Below are 20134 nucleotides of genomic sequence, written 5' to 3'. Positions count from 1 at the left end.
TTACAATGCTTAATGCTTATGTTTTTTTTACCATTCGCCACTTACAGAGTGGTGTCTGTTTCCCTTGTTTCTACTTCATTCGCATATCATTTGTTTTCTTATGCATCTCATATACATATATATATATAGATATACCTATACACATACCGTACATACCGTATATTGCTCTGCATATACATATGTATAAATATGCTCGTACGAACGCGTCCTACACATTTTATTCTTTTCCTACTCTCCGTTCGGGGTGGGTGGTATGTGGGTGTATGAATGTTGTGTGTGTGTGTGTGTGTGTGTGTGTGTGTGTGTGTGTGTGTGTGTGTGTGTGTGTGTGTGTGTGTGTGTGTGTGTGTGTGTGTGTGTGTGTGTGTGTTATGAGGTGTATTTTTGTGAATGTTAATGTTTGTATAATCTGTGCTACGCATAATATAAGCTTCTGTGTCCTTGCAGCAAAGCGGGATGTGCGAGCTTCCGTGGAAGTGCACTTACATTCCTCTGCATATGTGTGATCGACCCATAATGTTTTCCCATTCCTATAACACCCGTTACCCGGCAGCAGAACGTGGTTCTGTGTACGTTCCCGTCCGCCCGTCAAGAGGTTGTGTCACTAGTGAATGGTGCGCGCAACTTATATGGCAATGAAAACGATATATTACAGCAACATAAAACTCCAACAAAAAACCAGCGCAAACAACACAGTGTGATCAACCATGGTCACAAGAAGGAGGAGACGGAAATCCCGGCAGAACATAGTTGTCTGCTTGCTCAGAAAGATAAGGTTATAGGTGTACTGTAGAATGTCTAGCCCTCTTTTAACTCGCGTTGACTAAAGAGCCCTTTCATCTGCAGATTACTTATATCTATCTCTGTTTTTTTCTGTTTCACCGTATTCTCATTCTTTTTGGTCCTTTCCTACCAGCAGCGACGCGTATGCTCTCTTCCATACACAGAGAAATACAACTTTTGTGCCTAATTTTGTTGCACATTCAAGCACAATTCGGAAGGGAAAATCTGGGAACTCACGCACACACACACACACAGCTAGCTAGCTAAGTTTGGCCTATTTCAAGAATTAATGAATTTTATCATTCGGAAGAGTTCGAACAAGCAGCTTCCGTCGGAAGAAAAATGAAACATGAAGCCTTCGTCGCCGATCGTGCTGATCATGTCCCTAAATGTATCAGCGCTAAGATCTATAGAGAGCACACTACCATTCGCCATACGTGAGGGTTGATGATGATGCGAATAAAGTCGTTTGACATTGTACAACAAAATGGAGCGGATATTCTTTGTTTCTTTAGTAGCACTGTGGCAGCTGGCACATGCAGTATGATTAGTTCGCAAATCTATGCTAGCAATTCTTTCGAATACAACATGAATGCCGAAGCGTGTAAAACCAAACTAATGTGTCTGTGCTTCGTATACGATCAAGCAAACATGAGCATGATCGATACGCACATTTAACCGCACAAATAACCTACTCTTATCGTCCTATCGTATCGATTACCTCTTCCACGAGCCAAATACCGTCGGAAGCTGAATAGGTATGATGTGTGCTGTAGCTTTCTCTCTGTGTGCAATATAACCGGGTTTACACTGCAATGGCAGTACACCATATACTCGTTTCCGACCCAGCGCCAATGCTTATACGACAACACTAGCACGTTAGCTGCTGTTAGCTTCATCCTGTCGAGTAGTGAGTTATTAACCGTATCAGTGAACGAATGACTTTATAGTACGTGTAGTATGAAGAATTCGTCTCTCCCTGTGTGTGTGTGTGTGTGTGTGTGTGTGTGTGTGTGAGAGAGAGAGAGAGAGAGAGAGAAAGTGTGTGAAAATGGATCTTCTGTGTGCATATTGTTTACTAAACAAACAAAGTAAGGAGGGCTATGGAGAAAAACTCTGTGACCGTCCTTAGAACGGATTACTTTTTCCCTCAATATTACTTGTTGCTGTGCACCTATACTTGATAATAAACCTATATATACACAATCAAATTTTAAGCTCTGCAGCATTCCTGCACTCATTATTACAAATATCTCCCTCCTCTTGTTTGTTTTGTTTTATATTAACCCCCTGTTCACTGTACCGCGCGACTGTCTAAATCGTCATCGTCATACATCCATACATCTTCAGAACGATCTCTGATCACACTTCTAACGCACTCTAGTTGACTGACTGTCCGACCTGACGATTGGATGCATCGACAATTTCCCTCCCCAAACTAATTCTACCATCCGCTTCTGTTTACTACATACCACCGCCGCACCGGCCAAACCCAATGCGGTTCGTTCACAAAACGCGCTCAACGCAATTACTCCCCCGACGCCGCGCACATTCAACTAAACATAATACGGATAAATTATTTTAAACTATAATCGTGTTTTTTTTCTAATCCGCTCATTACCCTCTTTCTCCCTTGCTGTGTGCACTAAACGTGCATTAATGTGTTGACGCGTCTGCTGCTAACGTGTGCTATTGTAGCGATATTTTGAGTGTTTTTTTTATGTGAATATGTACGTGTCTGTGTTTTTTTTAATTGTTTTTGTGTATTATTATCTTGCTTTCTAACATGTGTTCTACTTGTTGCCTCTGTCCCACCATATGCTATCTCATTCTGACCGTTTAACAGATCGAGCCCAGCTTATACTTCAGTTGTAGAAACACCACGCTCCCCCTGTTTTGAACCAGTTTCCGTATCGAATTACTGAAAGATGATTTATCTGTTCTAAAAGAACAGCATTGCAACAGAGATGAAAGAAAAAACACACACACACAAATCGACTTGTCCTGTTTAAACCAAAAGCATCGTTTTTTATCCACTACACATGCACTCTCAAAGCTCGAGAAATGATCATTTGTATTCGAGAATCGCTCAAATAAAAACAGTCTCACATGTTGATTAGCAAAGATTTTAATGCATGCTCAACATCACTACTATCATCTCCTTCTATATACCCCTGGCCTTTGATATCCGGGGGTTCTTTATTGCACATATTAGCATAATGACAAGCATTTTCGAGCGATTCCTTTCCACATAGGATGCGTGCAGCAAGTAAGCAAAGTCGTTTGCGTAAGAAATTAATAGTGCCTTATATTCTTACGCACCCTCGCGTCAGTGTAGCGTGTGTGTTTTGCAAGGAGAGAAAAAAAATATGTGTGTGTGTGTGTTTTTATTTATTTGTTTGTTTGTTTGTTTGTTTGTGTGATTCTGTAGTATCCGTTTCGCTTGTTCCATTTTAAATCCGCGTGTATTACTAAACAAAACCTAGCTCAACGCACCTTGAGATCAAAAGGTAAGGGTTCCCATTCTAAATCAATATACGAGTGTTCAAAGACAGATCATCTTGGAGGTGCAATTTAAACGATCGGATTTTACCAATGCCATTTGCAATTGGTATCATTCAGAGATGAGACATAGAAAAAAATAGGCAAAATAGGTTTTTTACATTTAAAAAGTAAGCGAACCGTTTTGAGCTTTGAGTGTAAACGATGGCGTATAAGTTGACGTCGCTCAATGACGCGAAGGTACAATACTGATCCACACTTTTCCCCGCCACAATCTAACTCCAGCCACTTGCACATTTGTAAACGATGTTCATCGCTCTCTGCTATATTTAATTTCCTCACCATTTCCCCAACCCGCCATCCTCCGATTTCGACAGCAAACCAGATGCGAAAAAAAACTTCGTTTTTCTATGTGGTACCTAATGTTTGTTTTTCGTATCATTAACTTGGTTCTTGGTTAGCAAATTTTAAGGACCCTCAGGCGCAATAACCTTTTGTTTGGTTTTATCATCATGACTCTTACATCCCTAACGCTATTTATAAGACACTTTTTTCCAACAGCAGCTCTCTTATATTAAGCATGCTTGCTGCCATTATTAGGTAAGCCAAAAGTTGTGTTGTATTTTGTTTTTGTTTTGAGTTTTTGAAGGTGTGCTTTCATCAAATGTTGTTTTTCCATCGGGTTTTACTAGATATCGATCATCAAACTCTGACAAAACGAAATCACAATTCCAATCCGCTCGGATAACTCATATCGCATGTCGCAATCCGAGACAACGCAGCAATAGAACGAATAAAGCATCAATATGATTGAAGCGTTCACATAAAAGGGGAAAAATAAATATATCTTTTTTTCTTTTTTCAAAAAATGAATTGTACAAAACACAGTACAATGCAATACTCATACACAAAGGGGAAACAATTAAAAATGGTTCAAAATCAAAGAATTAAAATTACGGAATCACACTACACAAAAAAACATAGAGCACTGGAATCCTTAGAAACAGGGTATTCGTTGTTACCCTAATTACATGCAAACACAAAGGTTCTGTATCCCGTTTGCATTCTCCTTCACTTTCATTTCCTTACCCACACATTCAGTATAGTGAAATAGTTACCACAGATATTTCCAGGTTACTATCGTCATCCGACGACACAAACTCGTCTAGGCTGCAGTCGCTGTTAGTCGTGAGAATGATTTCACTGGCGTACGAATCTTCGTCCTCCGCGTTGCCTCCGGTTTCCTTCGCCGCTGATCGTACTTGGTCACCTGTACCAGCAGTATCATCATTACGACACGTCAAAGTGCCGGATCCCGCAGCCAAAGCATTATCTCCACCATTCAACAGCGCTTTACCGGCGGCGCAGCTAGGGGTTGGCTTTGTCATCTCTGCTTTTACGCCTCTTTTCCGCGCCACGTCGCGTAGATTTTGCACCTCAGCTTCTTTATGCAACATGCCAACAGATTCATCGACGTGCCAGCTTGCATCACTGCCGCTCTGATCAACATCGTTACACTCCACGACCGTCACTTCATTCTGCTCAGCAAAGTACTGCTGCCCGTCTTCAGTTTCAGCACTTTCACCTTCCATCACAACAGTTCCAGTTGAAACTGGCCCAACATTGTTGACCGCCGTGCAATGGACACTCGTCAGACAATCGTTACGATGATGATCATCAACACAGTTGCAGCGGGCACAGGTAATAATACCTTCTGGCCTATGCCGATAGCGTTGCTCATCGTCGCTAGCGGCTGAGGCGCAAACTGTTGGTCACTTGCTATCTCGGGAGATCCTTCTTCGACGTCCCTCAGTCACGGTGACTTCGAGTCCAGCTGTTGAGAGGAGGAAATAGAAACGTTTTTCATCTTAGCAAATCTACTCGTATCGCAATTGCTGCTTTCTGTCATACCTGCACTTCTCGTTTTACGGCGCAGCTCTGTCGCAGTCCCGGTTTCGATGGCCTCTACCCCACCCGAAGTTCCGGACCCCTTCAAACCGGTTCCCACGTGATGATGGTTCACATGATTTACCACTTTGCTGCTATGATTGCCATTGGCTCCGCCCGAACTCAATCCACCCGATGAGGCTCCGTCCGCATGACCGGTCGCGGCAGCTGATAAACCGCCAGCTCCAGCAACATCGTTCACCACGGCATTATTATTGACAGTGGTACTATTCCCGTGATGGTTACTGTCGATGTTGTTGGTTGTAGCAGCGGTGGAATTCTGCTGAAGCAAAGCATTCGCCGCAGCCTTTGCCTTATTGTTCATCGCCGCCGTGGAAAGCGTCGATGACGTCATGCGTACGCTGCGTCGTGTACTGATTTTCTCATCCGCAGAAGTACCCACCGTTGCAGGAGTTGAGGGTGCACCACCAATGCTGTTTGTGGCGGATTTTTGCGTACCACCACAACCACCGCCAGCACTATCACTGCCGGGACTCGCATTGGCGTTGTGCGTGGGTCCATTGCTACCAGTGGCATTCGAGGTGGGTGTGATGGAAGATGCAGCTGTCATGGTGCTCGTGGTCAACTCAGGAGACGATGCTGTGGAAGACGGCGGTGGCGCAATTCCACCCTGCTGCTTGACACCGGACGCATTCTTACTGTGATGGTTGCGAAGTGATTTTTCTTTCTCGCCACTACCACCACCCCCACCTGTCGACTGGTTCGTTGTGGGTGCAGTCCCCTTCGGCAACGAGGCGGATGACGGTGGTATAGTGCTTTCACTGGCACCGGACGAAACGGCGGAATGAGCACCTTTATCTCCCGAACCAGTTGCTGCTGCGGCTGCTGCGGCTGCTGCTAGGATTTTACACGAGGTTGAGGAAGATGAAGTAGAATTTGTAGTCGAAGTGTTGTTGTTGGTGTGGTTGTTGTTGCGAATAGTATTGATGGTCGTGGTAGCAGTAGTAGAATCGATAGTAGAAGTAGTAATAGAAGAAGTAGCAGTAGAAGATTGTATGGTAGGAGAAGTAGTAGCATTGCTAGTGGTAGAAGTTGAGCTGAGTTTGGAGGTTAGTTTAGAATTTCGAGCTTTACCCGCGATTTCGATCAAAGGTTCATCGCTGTCGGAGGAATCCGCAACAATAGTAACCGTCGTTGGTGCTGTACTAGCGGCGGCTGCTGCCGCGGCAGCGGCAGCGGCTGCCGCATTGGCCGCCTTTCTCGACATGCGACCCTTGGCGAGCGTATTATCTGCCGATCTTCGTAGCGCAGGCTTCGGCGTTTCGGAATGGACTGCCGTGCCCGGGTCGGTAGCAGTCGTTGCTTTACGGGACTTCTTGGCACGCGTCGGAATATCATCGCTAACACCGGACTGGTTGGAGCTCTCCGACCCTTGCCGTTTCCGTTTGTTCGCGGCTGCCGGTCGGATCGCATTTGCAGCCGATTTAGGGCTTGGCCGATCATTGCCAATAGTGGCACCGGCTGCTGTGGCTACACTGCCGCCCCCGGCAGCGTTGGACGTGGCAGCAGAAGCGTTTTGCTTCGCAGTACCGCCAGCCGTTCCTGCTGAGCTACAATTTTTAGACGCAGATATTGCACTGCTCCCTGAGTGGGTGGCGTTGCTGGCTCCTGCTCCAGTGGCTGCAACAGCAGAGGAACCATGCGAATCATGTCCCACTGAGGTTGCCGCTGACGGACTCTGGCGTGGTGGAAGCTCCAGCGGACTCTCCAATTTGCTGGATGCGCGAGTCCGAATCCGATGTTCTCCACTATCCGAGTTCGATGGGATTTCAATGGAGAGCTGAGTTAGCATCTCCTTACCCTGTTGCTGTTCGGATGTCGAATGACCATCGGCGGCACTTTTGCTCGAAGCTCCCGATTGTTCGCTTGCTTTCGAAGTGCGTGTGCTACTCCCTCCAATAGTGGTATTATCGTCTTCCATGCCAGTGCTGTTTGCCGATGGTGACTTTTTACTCGCTGGTGTTCTACTAGGCGACTCGTTCTCAGAATCAACCGATGGATTGGTCTCACTACCCTCGGCAGGTAACGATGTCACGGACGAGTTTCTACGAGATCTTGCATCACTCCGAGCGCTCCCATTAGCTGAAGACTGAATCCCATCACTAGCTGCAGCGGCCGTACGTCTTTCACGCGCTTTTTCACTGGAATAACTGTACAGCGGTGGTTGCTCATGACGCGGTTTCAGATCGATGTGCGGATCAGCCGAATCAGGACTTTTTGGATCCGCTTTCATTTCGACCGGACTCGCCGTGGCAGATGGCTGCGCAGCTGTAGGCGTCGGAGATGATGATGATGATGACGATGATTCAAGCTTCTCAGTAACGGTGGTGGTGGTCTCGGCGGTTACTGGCGCAACAGCAACAGCATCAGCAGCAGCAGCAGCAGTACAAACAGCCGGTGTGGTAGCCGTGGCGACAACGGTAACTGACTGCCGTTCGTCAGAAGATTTTCTTAAACTCTTCTTTACACTACTAACGATAGCCTCGTCGGGATCAGACTTAACTAAGGGTTTTTTATCGTCCACTAACATTATTACCTTACTATCACATTCGCTTTTCACACTAGGGATATTTTTACTATTGTTGCCGCATTCATCGACACTTTTCTGTGTTGCAGAGATGCTTCCGTCAACATCGCTGGACACTTTCGCATCGAGAGTTGCATTTGTGGTGACCGGTGACATTTTGTGTTCCTCTTCCGGAAGATTGTTGTTGCCAACAATGTGCTTAGCGAGTAGTTTGCCGTCCGTTTCGATGGATTCAGATGGAGACAAGTGCTGCTGAGACTGCTGGGACTGTTGTGATTGCTGCTGCTGCTGCGGCTTTTCTCTGCCAGCAACGCCTGCCGCTTTTACAGATGTTTTAGTCTTGCTGCTCCCGATGGCATCACGTTTTTCTGCAACGGATTTTTTCTTAATCATCGTAGTATCGGAAAGTAACTGCTGTTGTTGCTGATGCTGGTGGTGGTTCTGTATCTTTGTATCGTCATCTTTCGTCAACTTAATGCCCTGTTTTTCCTCCGATGACTGATTGGTGTTCAAGTGGGTGACATCGTTCAATAGACTTTCAGGGTCAATAATACTCTGCTGCTTTCTATCATCTTCGACGTCTATGTCAAGAATTTTTCTCAGATTCGTCTGATCCATGCTCTCCAGAGTTTCGTGATGATTGTGATCGAGCAAATCTCCCGGCTTTAGCAGTATAGAATGATCGCCATTTAGCTTCGCATCGGCACCACTGCAGCTAATCGCGACCGCGAGGTCATTTAATCCCTCCATCTTTGCCAACGCCGCCTCAATATCGTTGTAGTGCTCCATACTGCCATCCAACAATGGTGTAGTGGCCAGCTCTTTTCCGTCCTTAGGTGAACCGCTTTTCTCTGACCGCACGGCAACAACATCCGCACCGTTTCCTTCAAGCATTTTTTCATCACACTGTGGACTATCAACGGAAGGCATTTGCTTTCCATCTAGCGTGCTGCTATTACTGTTTGTACTGCTACTGCTGTTCATCACGTTACTGCCTGTGCCACTGCTGCTATGCGAGCCCTGCGGGCTATGCGATGACAGCTGATGGGGACTTTTCTCCGACAGTGCATCCATCGATTCAATGCCACTATCCTCACCCTGTGCCTGAGATCCTGGTGAGCCCCGGACATTCGTATGGCCAAGCAAATGATGATTTACACCCAATACAACGCCCGCCGCTACCGTCGCTGCAGTTGCCATCGTTCCCGTCGAGCTGGCACTACCAGCGGTAGTGCACACAGCGTTTGCCGTGCCAGGAGAATGGGGCGAACTGGACGTAGACGACGGATTCGTACCCTTCTCTGCAGCAGTCGGTGGTGGGGCGTCCAATGGGAGCACATCGGCAATGGCACCATCCGCAGTGCTGCTGTCCTGCTGTTTGCTATTCTTTCCACTGTCCTCCAACGGTACGTCTACCAGCAACTGCTCCGGTGGTCGGTTTTTACTATGATGCTCCTGATCCGAATGATGATGGTGATGCTGATGATCGTGATGTACAATGCTGGTGTTAATTTTATTTAGCGTATTTTGCTGTGGCGATTCTTCTTCTCCGCAATGTTGCTGCCCTGAAGGATGACTTTCCAAAACAGTGGAGGATTTCTCACTTGAGGTAGATGTTGTGGTGGTGGTTGTATTGGTGGCCGTTGTGGTGATGATGGTGGTAGTGATGATATTGTTGCGTTCGGCTGTAGTGCTGCCTGGATTGACGGACGCCGTTTCCGCTGAGGATGAAGGTGATGAAGCTAACGTTACAGCTGCACTATCTCCTTTCTTACAGTCTTCCGCAGCCGACGACAGGGCATCCACGGTAGCCGGTTGCGACTGAGGCGCAGTGGCCGCACCCACAGCAACCCCATCTACCGAAGCTTTGACGAGATTTTTTTGAGTCTTACCGTAACTGCCACCATTATTGTTAATATTGATATTGTTATTGTTTATGTTGTTGCTGCCATTGCTGTTAGCATTATTCGCACCGGAGCTCTTGGAGTTTTTTGTAGCCGATTGGAGCAAGTTTGTCGGAGGTACTGTGCCGACGTTGGTCGAACCAATCGGTACGCTCTCACTGGTTGTAACGATCGACTCGTAGATGTCATTAATTTCCTGCACACTGGTAGTTACGGTTGTTGGCGTGGACGCTGTTTCTGCACCGCTGCTGCTGCTGTTGCTGCTGGCGGTGTTGTCTATACTCGTGCCGGATACAGTCGATACAGTGCTCGCCGCAATGGTACCACCACTCGCGGTTAGACTTATGCTGCTGCCACCGTTACTGAGTCTTCGCTTCTTCTCCGGACAGACGTATCCGTTCGGACTGTGTCCGGCAGAGGATGTGCTGCCGCTGCTGCCTCCAGTAGCAGTCGCATTGCTATGCCCTGCATCTGATGCGGCTCGCTTCTGCGAGCCTAATTGTGCCTCGCTTGTCTGGTCGGTGCTCGATTGCACATCGGAGACAGTCATTTTGGACGATCCAGCAGTGTGGTTTTGATAAGCAGGTGGGGATAATGATACTGTTGGGCCTGCCGTTACGGCCACCATGCTCGAGATTGGTGCGTTGAGGTCAATGGAGTTACGTTTGCTGAAGGTGGATCGTTTCGCAACACCACCACCGTCACTGCTGTCATCTTCGCCACCGCTCTGGCTTTTCTTACGATCTTTGCGGGAGTTCTTGATCACCACGGAATTCTTACCCCGTAAGCTAATGTGCAACGGAGGCACTCGCAACTCCTCGCCTGCTGGAGATGAAGTCTGCACAGCAGTGCCGATACTGTTTGTGCTACCGGTATTTCCGCTGTTTCCCGCCGCATTGGCAACCAGCGGGGCCGGGACAGAGACAAAGCTGCTGCCACCGCTGATACTCCCCATGGCGTTGGTGACTGCCGAGGGGACCGACGTTGCAGCGATGAATTGCTGAGATTGGGAAGCAGGATTTAACTGCAGCGACGTCAGCAACGCTGTGCCATCGCTGTCTACCGTTAACCTGTCCACGCTTGCGTTTGCCGACGCAGCAGGCATACTTCCGGTCGATGCAACCGTTAATGATGGCGGTAGAGCGCTTATTCCACCGGAACGGGAGCCAAGGCCGCTTTCGCGTACGCCAATGGAATCTGGTTTTTCAAGCTTCAGCCGCAACTTGAGTTCCGTGCCGTTTTTACTCGGCGAATCACCTGACCCAGCTGCGTCTACTAACAGCACTGAGGTGGATAGAACTTTCGCCTTTTGCTTGACAACCGTCTTAAGCGATGCTTTCGTTTTTTCCTTGGGCTTGTCCTTGGCTGCTACCGGAGACTTCAGCTTGTCCTTGGCCTTTACAGGTTTCGCGCGTTCCTTTTTATGCTTCACCGGTTTGCCTGTGCTTACCACCATCTGCGGTACAGCGACATTGGCGGAACTGGTCACATTGCTACCAATACCACTTCCGGTAGCAACGGATGTTGAAGGGACAATGGGAGCACCACCATACACAGCATTGCCCATGTTGGCGTTACTGCCCGGTGCTAAGCTTCCAGCATCCATCGCTACTAAACCAGCTGTAGAAGGCGACGGACGTTCCGAATCGCTGGCATCCGAAAATAGCCGCGACGAGGAAAGCCCACCAACGCTGCCCGTAGTGTCGTCGTCCGAATAGAGTGAGTTAGGGATCTCGGGGGGGAAATCGTTTCCACGAACCGCGCCCATCTTGCTGCTCTGCCTTCCACCTGCTTTGCCACCGTTTTCCGATTCTTCAGTACCCTCTTCCACTTGCGTTTCTTCCAGCTCGCCTGTTAGCGGGTTGATCAGAAGCTGTGCCTTCCATCGGCGCTCGCGCAGTTGCGCATCGCTCAACGTCGTTCCACCACCGCCGGGAGCGCCCATCGGCAGCCCGGAAAGTCCAGTAGCCACCGCCTGATTCACGGACGCACCACCAAGCAGTGTACCCGGGACAGTCGAAATATCAGCCGGCTGTTGCAACGACGCTGGACCAAGCAGCGTGTGGTGATGCTGCTGCTGATCCATCAGATCCAGATCGTCTAGATCGTCCAGCTTAGTGTCGAGAAATGCACTGTCCAGATCGCTCGGTAGCAACGAATCCAGGTCGTTCTTTGCCAGATCGGGCAGATCAACCAGACAATTGCCTAGCTCGAGCGAATCGGCACCAACGCTTGGGGACGTGGCAACGCTTGGTGAAACGCCGTCCAGCGAATGGGATTGTTGTTGTTGTTGCGGTGGTCCCAACGCCGCTGTGGGCTTGTTCAATTGTTGTTGACTGAGATTGTACTGCATCTGAAAGCGTGCAAACTCCTGGTAGCCTGACTTGGTGGCCGAATCCATTGGTAGCGTTGGCCACCGTTGAGTATAACCGACTGATTGCAGTCCCTGTTGCTGTTGCTGTTGATGCGATAGTGGCATTGGATTTGGCTGTCGAAAAGGTAGCTGTTGCTGTTGCTGCTGCTGAACTGGAAAACGGTTCAGTTGCTGCTGGGAATGTTGTGGCTGCTGCATTTGCATTTGGTCCTGCAGCTGGAACGCTGTTGGAGACGGGGGTGGCCGCATTCCCTGAGCATGACCATGCGACGACTGTGGTCCCATCACAGGTGCTCGATTGTTAGCGGCTAGCATAACATTGCCACCGCCACCTCCACTGGGTATCGCGAGTTGTTGATGTTGCTGCTGCTGCTGCTGCTGCTGCTGCTGCTGTGGAGCTCTCACGGCCGGGCCAATCCCCACCGCCACAGGTCCACCGCTCGTCGATGGACCCGCCACGAGGCTATATCTTTGCATCTTAATGGTGTTCATGGTGGAGGTGGTGTTGCTGCTACTACTGCTGTTGCTATTTGAAGGCACTGACAATGGTGGAGTTACTAGAGAAGAAGGCGACACGTTCAACACACTCTGATTGTTACTGTTACTGTCATTACTATTGGTTGCTGATGACACAGCACCTGTGGTCACTGCTGCTGTCATCGCAGTCATATTGTTACTTCTATTCACACTACTAGCACTGAGCATTACGCCAGACACACCTGGCACTGTTGTGGGCGCAGCCCCACGCAAAGGACTGCCACTGTTCACTAACGTCAGCTGCTGCTGTTGCTGGTGAGCAACGACCGAAACTGTAGCGGCCCTAGCCGAAACCATGGGTGCGCCCATCGTGGATGCCCCGCCAATCACTGGATGATGCACTAGATGTTGTTGCTGCTGCTGCTGATTTACACTCACTACTTGATGGTTCACCGTGCTACCACTCTTGAGCGCTCCACCTCCCATCACGACACCGTGCACACTTGTATCATTGTCACTCGGCACTATCGGACTACCGCCGCCGACAGCTTGCTGCGACAACATCGTCGCCGACGGTGGGATGTTTGGAATGACCCCGCTCTTCACCATACCTCCACCCCCAGTACCACTGGCAATCAGCAGTTCCTGCTTCAAAATCGGCTGTCCTACACTGCGCATCAGCTGCTGCTGTTGCTGTTGCTGCAGCTGCAATTGCTGCTGCTGCAATTGCTGCTGCTGCTGCTGCTGCTGCTGCTGCTGCTGCTGCTGCTGCTGCTGCTGCTGCTGCTGCTGCTGTTGCTGCTGCTGCTGCTGTTGCTGCTGCTGCTGGGATGGACCGGTTTGCTGCTGGCTGTTTTCATTTTGTAGCAAATTCACCAGCAATGGACTGGACATGGCCACATTGTTGCCCGCGCTTGCCGTGCCCACCGGAATGGGCATCGTGGTTCCGACGACCGCAGCCGGAGCAGCAGCTGCCAGGTTCTCCTTCGCTACAACGCTTCCAGTGCCGACGGCGGATTGATATGGCGGCGGTGGTGGAACTGCACCAGTGCCTACCGGTGGTACAAACGAACCATTCGATGGTTGTTTCACTGCTCCTATGCCGACACCGGACACCGGGGCAATGGACGGACCAACCGTTACCGCCCCACCGCTGCTGTTTAATCCGAGCGTATTTTCGCGCCGCTGTATTACCCTTGCTTGTGTCATGCTTTCGAACGGATATTCGCAGGCGTCGACCACATTTGGCACATGGGCTGGAACCTTGCCGTCCATCGGGCAGATAGTGTTTGGCGATTTGAATATTCCGCTCCCGCCTCCACTAGCGCCCACGGTGTCCATCGGCAATGGACCATTGCTAAGAGGCTTCGGAAGGTTTGGATGGACGACTTTAGAGGTACTGGGACCGGGCAAACCATCAACAGCAGCAGTGCCGTGCAGTAGCTGTTGCTGTTGCAGCTGTAGTTGGTGCTGTTGTTGCATGTGTAGCAGGTGCTGTTGCTGCTGCTGCTGTTGCGCCGGAATCATTGGCTGAGCGTAGACACCCTGGGAATGCCCTTGCAAGACGACACCCGACGAATTTGGCTGGGGTTGCTGTTGCTGCTGGGACAAAACCCGAGCCAGCTCACCCAAACCGCCAGTGCTGTTTCCTGCAACCGCTCCATCAACCGCAGAGTTATCTGCAAAATGAAACCGTAAATCACATTTAGCTACCTGTGTTTCCTTTCAACAGATGCGAGTGTTTGTATCGCTCGAAACAACGCAAATACTGACCAGTCCGCAAAACAATTTCCTGCTGCCCGGCTAACCGCAACGATAGAACCGTCTCTCCTTCCAGCTGCACCGACAGAATGCCTAGGGCCCGTAGTGCACTGTTTCCTTCGGCTGCGAGCCTTCGCAGTCGTACCGCCGCTTCCTTCGGTATTGAGAGGGTAACTCGCACACTGTTCCATGGTTCCACCTAGAAGTGAAACGCAGTATGTCATAGTGAAAGGCAATTAAAATTTGGATTTTCATGGATTTTCAATTTGGAATTTGGAATCATTTCTCTCCGTAGTATCCCCACCGAACACATACCTTATCGACCGTAAGCTTCCCGGAATCGGACTTTTCCTTTCCACCCTCGTCCGGCTGTTTTTCCTCCACCAGCGTTGTGAGACTTTCTACCAGGCTTTCGAGTCGTGCCGGAAAGTCTGGATCGTGCAGGTTCCCTTCGCATATGACAACCGCCTTTAAAGTGCTGTCATTGCTTTGAATTTCACTGACACTATTGCTGCTGTTGCTGCTGCTGTTGCTGCTGCTGTTGCTGCTGCTGTTGGTGCAGCCTCTGCTTCGGCTTCCTTCGTTACCGGCATTTCTACGCTTGCTACTACTGTTTGTCCGTTTCTGTTGATCACCGTCACTATCGGCCGCCATTCTGTAGTAATGGTAAGAACGTAACTTTTCAAATAACCATCGTTTGTTCGCTTAACAAGGGCCCAAGCCATGGACCCGAACGATGAAAGAGTAGCATAGCAATTTCTTAACTTGACCATCATAACAAAAAACTTTACCAAAACTACCGGGAGGATATGTTTGACCATGTGCTTGTGTGTATGTATTTGAGTGGGAGCGAGAAGTATATAGCGGCTATCGCATTCGGAACGCGATACGCCAAAACGCAAGACGCAGGGGCCTTGATTATTCAAATCCGAAAATTCTTCCCGACCCCTGGGGACCTGTGACATTACGTGAACTTTTGATACACTCTGCGTCTCCCTTTTTTTCGTACCACAACCCTCATCCATTCATGGCGTGAACGAATATACAATTGGCGCAATGTGGAGCCCCTGGATGAAGAGAAATCTTCACCCAAAACACGACACATACGCACATTTGCTGTTTACTCATTCGCTCATAAATCTGTCACGTCATCATTGGGTCAGGGATTGGAGAACAGAGCTCCGGCGCAACCTGTTGCGCCATTGATTGTTTATCAGCATTCAATGCTAGATGCATTCCAGAACGGCCAGGACGCCAAGACACAGCTTCCCGTTCCGCTCCGATCATTATCATCCATTGGTTTGAAACATTTAGGATATGTCGCAGCGTTGATCTCGGATTTAACCAACACCTCCAAGGATATGGAGCCGGTGTAAATACATAATCAACCACTGATACAATTGATCGTAAACAAATCGTAATTACGAGGCTTCTTCTTCTTTCTATCGCCATACCAACAAACGGGATTCAATTACACGCGCGTGTTTAGGAAATGCTCACACATAGTCATTTCACTCGCTCATACTGCCTGCATCTATCGTGCCTTCCTGCTCTCGGGCCACTTATACTGCTCTCTTATCAAAAAAGATAGGCGTGCGCGCACACAGATTCAACCGTTATGTTGCAATCTCCCTCACGTAAAGGCGGGAACTACCGTCGTACTTTAGCATACTTTACCATCCGGTCTCGAATGTATAATATAAAAAAAGGTTATTAATCATATACACTATCAAAGCAACCGCTGTGGCACGTAGGCCAATTCGCGTGTAAAAAACCGGTCCTCCAAAAGAGGGATCTTGTTTGTTGCCCTCCTGTGTGAGGATGGTTGTAGTAGTGTGGTATTGTAACAAGCCCTCTTGGCTGCCTTGATGGCGCTCCTACGATATCGACACATATCGTTTAGCTCCTTGGCCATGGGTCACACTCGACATCGTTCAGCCGAGAAAATATTAGCTGCGTTAATGTTGTGTTGGTGCACAATGTCGGGTTTCCTGTCGAGGGGGTGTTCGCAATACACACCACCAACACATGCACACACATCCTCCAAACCTCAACAAAACAAGCTAAGAAATACACTGACCAATTATTGGTCTGTGTAGTTGTGAGGCATGTATGTGTGCGAGAGAAAGAGACGCTAGAGCTTCTAAAAAGACAAGGCAAAGCGCAAAGGATGATGATGATTGTTGGCAACTCGTTGGACAGTTTCACGAGGTTTCTATCCAAATAAATAGCTGTTTTTTGTTAGGTTATTGTATTTAACTAACCCGACAGTGAAACCTGAACTTCGTGGACCCTGTCAATTCAAAAGCTCCTGTCAAATCTGTTTCATTTCGGGGGACCTTCCGTCGGCATCATAATTATGTAACCTAGTATCATGAATCGCTACATACAACAGCGCAGTGCCATGGTTTTTACACATTGCTGGCGCTTTAATATTTATTACAAAATAGATGTACGTCCTCTTTTTCCAATAACATCGCGCATTTCGCTCAGCAGTATGAACAAGCAACCAACAAACTCAGGGCCCCTGGCCAAAATGTGAGCAGCAGCAGCAGCCATTTTGATTTTAAACTGTGACAAGAAAGGAGAACGAATTCCTGCTTCGATGGAGCGACTGAGACGGACGATGCATCTCTACACTATATACACGCACTCTCTCTCACACACACTCACGCATGTACGCACACACATGCAAGCAAGCGCTATGCTCAACCTGCTGCGAAACCGAAGGCCAACAAATCTGCGCGCTCTTTCGCTCTCGCTCTTTCTGATACACACATCATCAACACGCACTTATACTGCGACTCTCTCTTTTTCTTTCTATCTCTTGCATTCAATCGAAATTACCGCACGCCTCTCTTTCTCCCTTGCGACCTCGTCGTATACACATGCATACCCACACGCACACACACACATACACACCTCCGCAACGCTTCAACACACGCACACGAACGTACACACGCCCCTGTACCACACGTTCTTCACACAACGGTGCAAAACCGCTCCATAATCAGTGCGCTGGGAGATTTCCTGTTTTTCAAGTTATTTCACGCAGGGGCTTGTAGAGTTTCCCGGAAACGGGACTTTTTATATTAAATTATCTTCATTACATTCTCGTCGGATCTCATCCCATCTCGCAGGCCCACAGATCGGCGAAAAAACGATACACTCTGCACTAAAACGTTCCTGAACTGAGATGAAAGCATTTTCCACACATTTTAGGTGAAGAGGAGGTGTACTTCTTCATACACGCCTAAACCACATACAACACAACACGCAAGCTGTTGTACGCTCTCATTTTTACACACGCACACATACTGACAACTGATTATTATGCAGCAAAAAATGCGTTGGAAAACTCGTGTTCAACCTATCGACGTGCCCGAGGCCAACGCATACTCCGTTGTTGCTACTAGCAAACACATTTTCACGCTTTTTATGATACGATGTTGGCGATGTGTTAGGCAGAATTTTCCTTACGACTGGAACACTAACGTATGTTTTGAGCGTACCGCCGTCAACAGCAGCAGCCGACGAACCGATTCTTTGGGCTAGTGTATGTAGGAGTATCTTGGATTGTATGTGTTTGGTGCGCTTGTCGACCTACGAAACACAGCCAGCAAACGCTTGTGAAGAACGACTTCTTACTCCCTCTAGCAGCCGCTTACGCACTACACCCGCACGCACATACACACACTCGTACACACTCGCATCTATCCACATGTGTGGAAGCTCTTAACTCGTATGCTTTACACATGAAGCTGATGCTCACACGGGATCGTATTGCGTACACGCGCACTGTTTGCTTTGATTGTGAAAATACACTTTCTGCATGCCCATTGTCCGAGATTCACACACCTCAGGGTTAGATTTTCACCTACCAAATCGTTCAGAGGTTAGCTTTGCATTGTTTGACAACGTTGTTTCTCGTCCCGTTTACTTTTCACGCGACACGCACGCAAAGGGCAAGCACGCACGACACTATAGCAATGTGGGTAAATTTGTATGACCAGAACCGCATCTCCACACCACACACACGCATCCCAATCCGACCAACTCTGCCAACAACCCACACACACACACATACACAAACACGCGCGCGCGCGTTCTCATACGTCTCTTGTACGTGTACACCATAAACATCGGTCGCCGTCAAGAAGGATAGCAATTACACACATACGTGCTCGTAACCAACACACACACACTGCCAATCGAATCAACAAAACACACACGCATGCACAACGCGAGCACACCAACAGGAAGCTCCAGTGCACAAACCCACACACACACTCGCTCAAGCAACCTTTTCACCCAACGGTGTGACAGAGACGGGTAGAGCCCTCGCGGGAATGACCGACAGAGCGAGACAGTCACGACACGAAACACCAAAAAGAACTCCAGCATTTCTTCGTTCTCTTTTTCCTTTTGCAACCCATAATTCCATGGCGCTCTCGTGAGGGGGTTTCCGTTTGGAACGGTTTTGGGTGCGCTGAACAAAATATGACCCCCGGGAAGTGTGGTGCATACTATCCCGATTGCCTAGTTCCAGGCGAAAGGGCGAAAATTATTTGTTTCACAAACGCAGCCCATAATGGGAGGAACTGTGAGCTTGTGGGCCAACATTGACGTGAATCGTTCGATTCAAGTTTCTTCTTTTCTTCACCAGCAGAAAAACCACATACTACCGCTACCAACACCACCAGCATTACCACTATCACTACCACTAACGTGATCAAAAGTAACTCACACACAACTGTTTCATCGTATAATGCACTCTAGTATAGCGGCCTACAAGCTTCGAATCATATTTAACACATCAGGACATATCACCATTACCTCCCATCACCTATTTCCCCGCACGGAGGGGACATCAAAAGTGGACACCCCCTTGAACACTAAACGGGGACGGAAGTTATCCCGCTTTCCTTCCCGACGGGGATCTTCAAACACACACACACACATACACGCACTAACGCACACATACACATGCATGCGTGCAAGCATTCGCTGTGGAAAAAGTGGCCAATTCTTCACGACTTTCCTGACTGGCTGCTGGCACACACACGCGAAATGGAAACCCACTGCATCGAAAAAAAAACGACCCCCGGAGCATTTTCGGAACGGCAACGCGACCCCCCGACGGTACTGGTCTCGTACGCCTGGGTGTACCACACACACACTCTTTCTTACCCATTTGAGCCTTGCTCAGCCGAGAAGCCGAGGGTGACACACTTTTTGCGACGACAAATATCCACTTTACACGCTCAGTTGCCGCCAAACAATAACGAAAACACGATCGCCAGATGCCAAATAAACATAGTTTACTAGTTTACGGGCTGCACTGTACGTGGAAAGTCTGCATTTAGCGAAAATTCAGTACGTTTGTTACAATCGAACAATAACAACGACCGCCATTTGCATTTTTTCCCATTTTCTTTCTCTTCCATTTCAGTGGCGAATGTTAGAGCGAGAGAATGTGCCGAAAAGCGTATGCGTAAGCGAGAGCGTTTGAACGGTGAAGCAAAATTCACGACACGACGGGCGAAACGGATGGCCGCCCATGCAGCACATTTGCTGTATGGACGCCCTGATGTTCGAACGATTCGGATACATTATTTATACTGATTTTCATCATTTTCAGCGGGTTATAAAGTGTTTCATCATTTTAAAAAATATATCAACTTTTTTCAGTATGCTTATGTCATTCATTTGAGCATTGTAAAGAGAAAATTTGTTTAAAAACTGTTTGTATAACAGATTATAAATTTCTATTTTCCAACGTTGCAAAATGTGTTGTCATTTTGACATTTAATGTGTTCTACGCATCGAATAGCACAA

General features: G+C 48.3%; 1 protein-coding gene across 5 annotated transcripts; it reads right to left on the bottom strand.

The window, feature by feature from the left end:
• Nucleotides 1–325: 325 nt before the first annotated feature.
• On the bottom strand, nucleotides 326–19896 carry LOC120955244 (mucin-4). Of its 5 annotated transcripts, none has more exons than XM_049609641.1 (6): nucleotides 19487–19896; nucleotides 14612–14951; nucleotides 14309–14495; nucleotides 6328–14214; nucleotides 5197–6090; nucleotides 326–5119 (listed from the first exon to the last, which is right to left on the bottom strand). In XM_049609641.1, the coding sequence occupies exons 2-6, from the start codon at nucleotides 14948–14950 to the stop codon at nucleotides 5058–5060; spliced, it is 9369 nt and encodes a 3122-aa protein (XP_049465598.1). In that variant the 5' UTR covers nucleotide 14951; nucleotides 19487–19896; the 3' UTR covers nucleotides 326–5057. The 5 variants fall into 5 exon arrangements, with proteins under 5 accessions (XP_049465598.1, XP_049465599.1, XP_040231868.2 ...); XM_049609642.1 differs by having other exon boundaries at nucleotides 5197–6087; XM_040375934.2 differs by having other exon boundaries at nucleotides 5197–14214.
• Between the last annotated feature and the right edge of the window lie 238 nt (nucleotides 19897–20134).

The sequence above is a fragment of the Anopheles coluzzii genome, chromosome 3 (assembly GCF_943734685.1).
Source record: "Anopheles coluzzii chromosome 3, AcolN3, whole genome shotgun sequence".
In the NCBI taxonomy this organism is placed as follows: domain Eukaryota; kingdom Metazoa; phylum Arthropoda; class Insecta; order Diptera; family Culicidae; genus Anopheles; species Anopheles coluzzii.
Note: the sequence above shows the minus strand (reverse complement) of the source record. Positions and strands in the feature narration are given on the sequence as shown.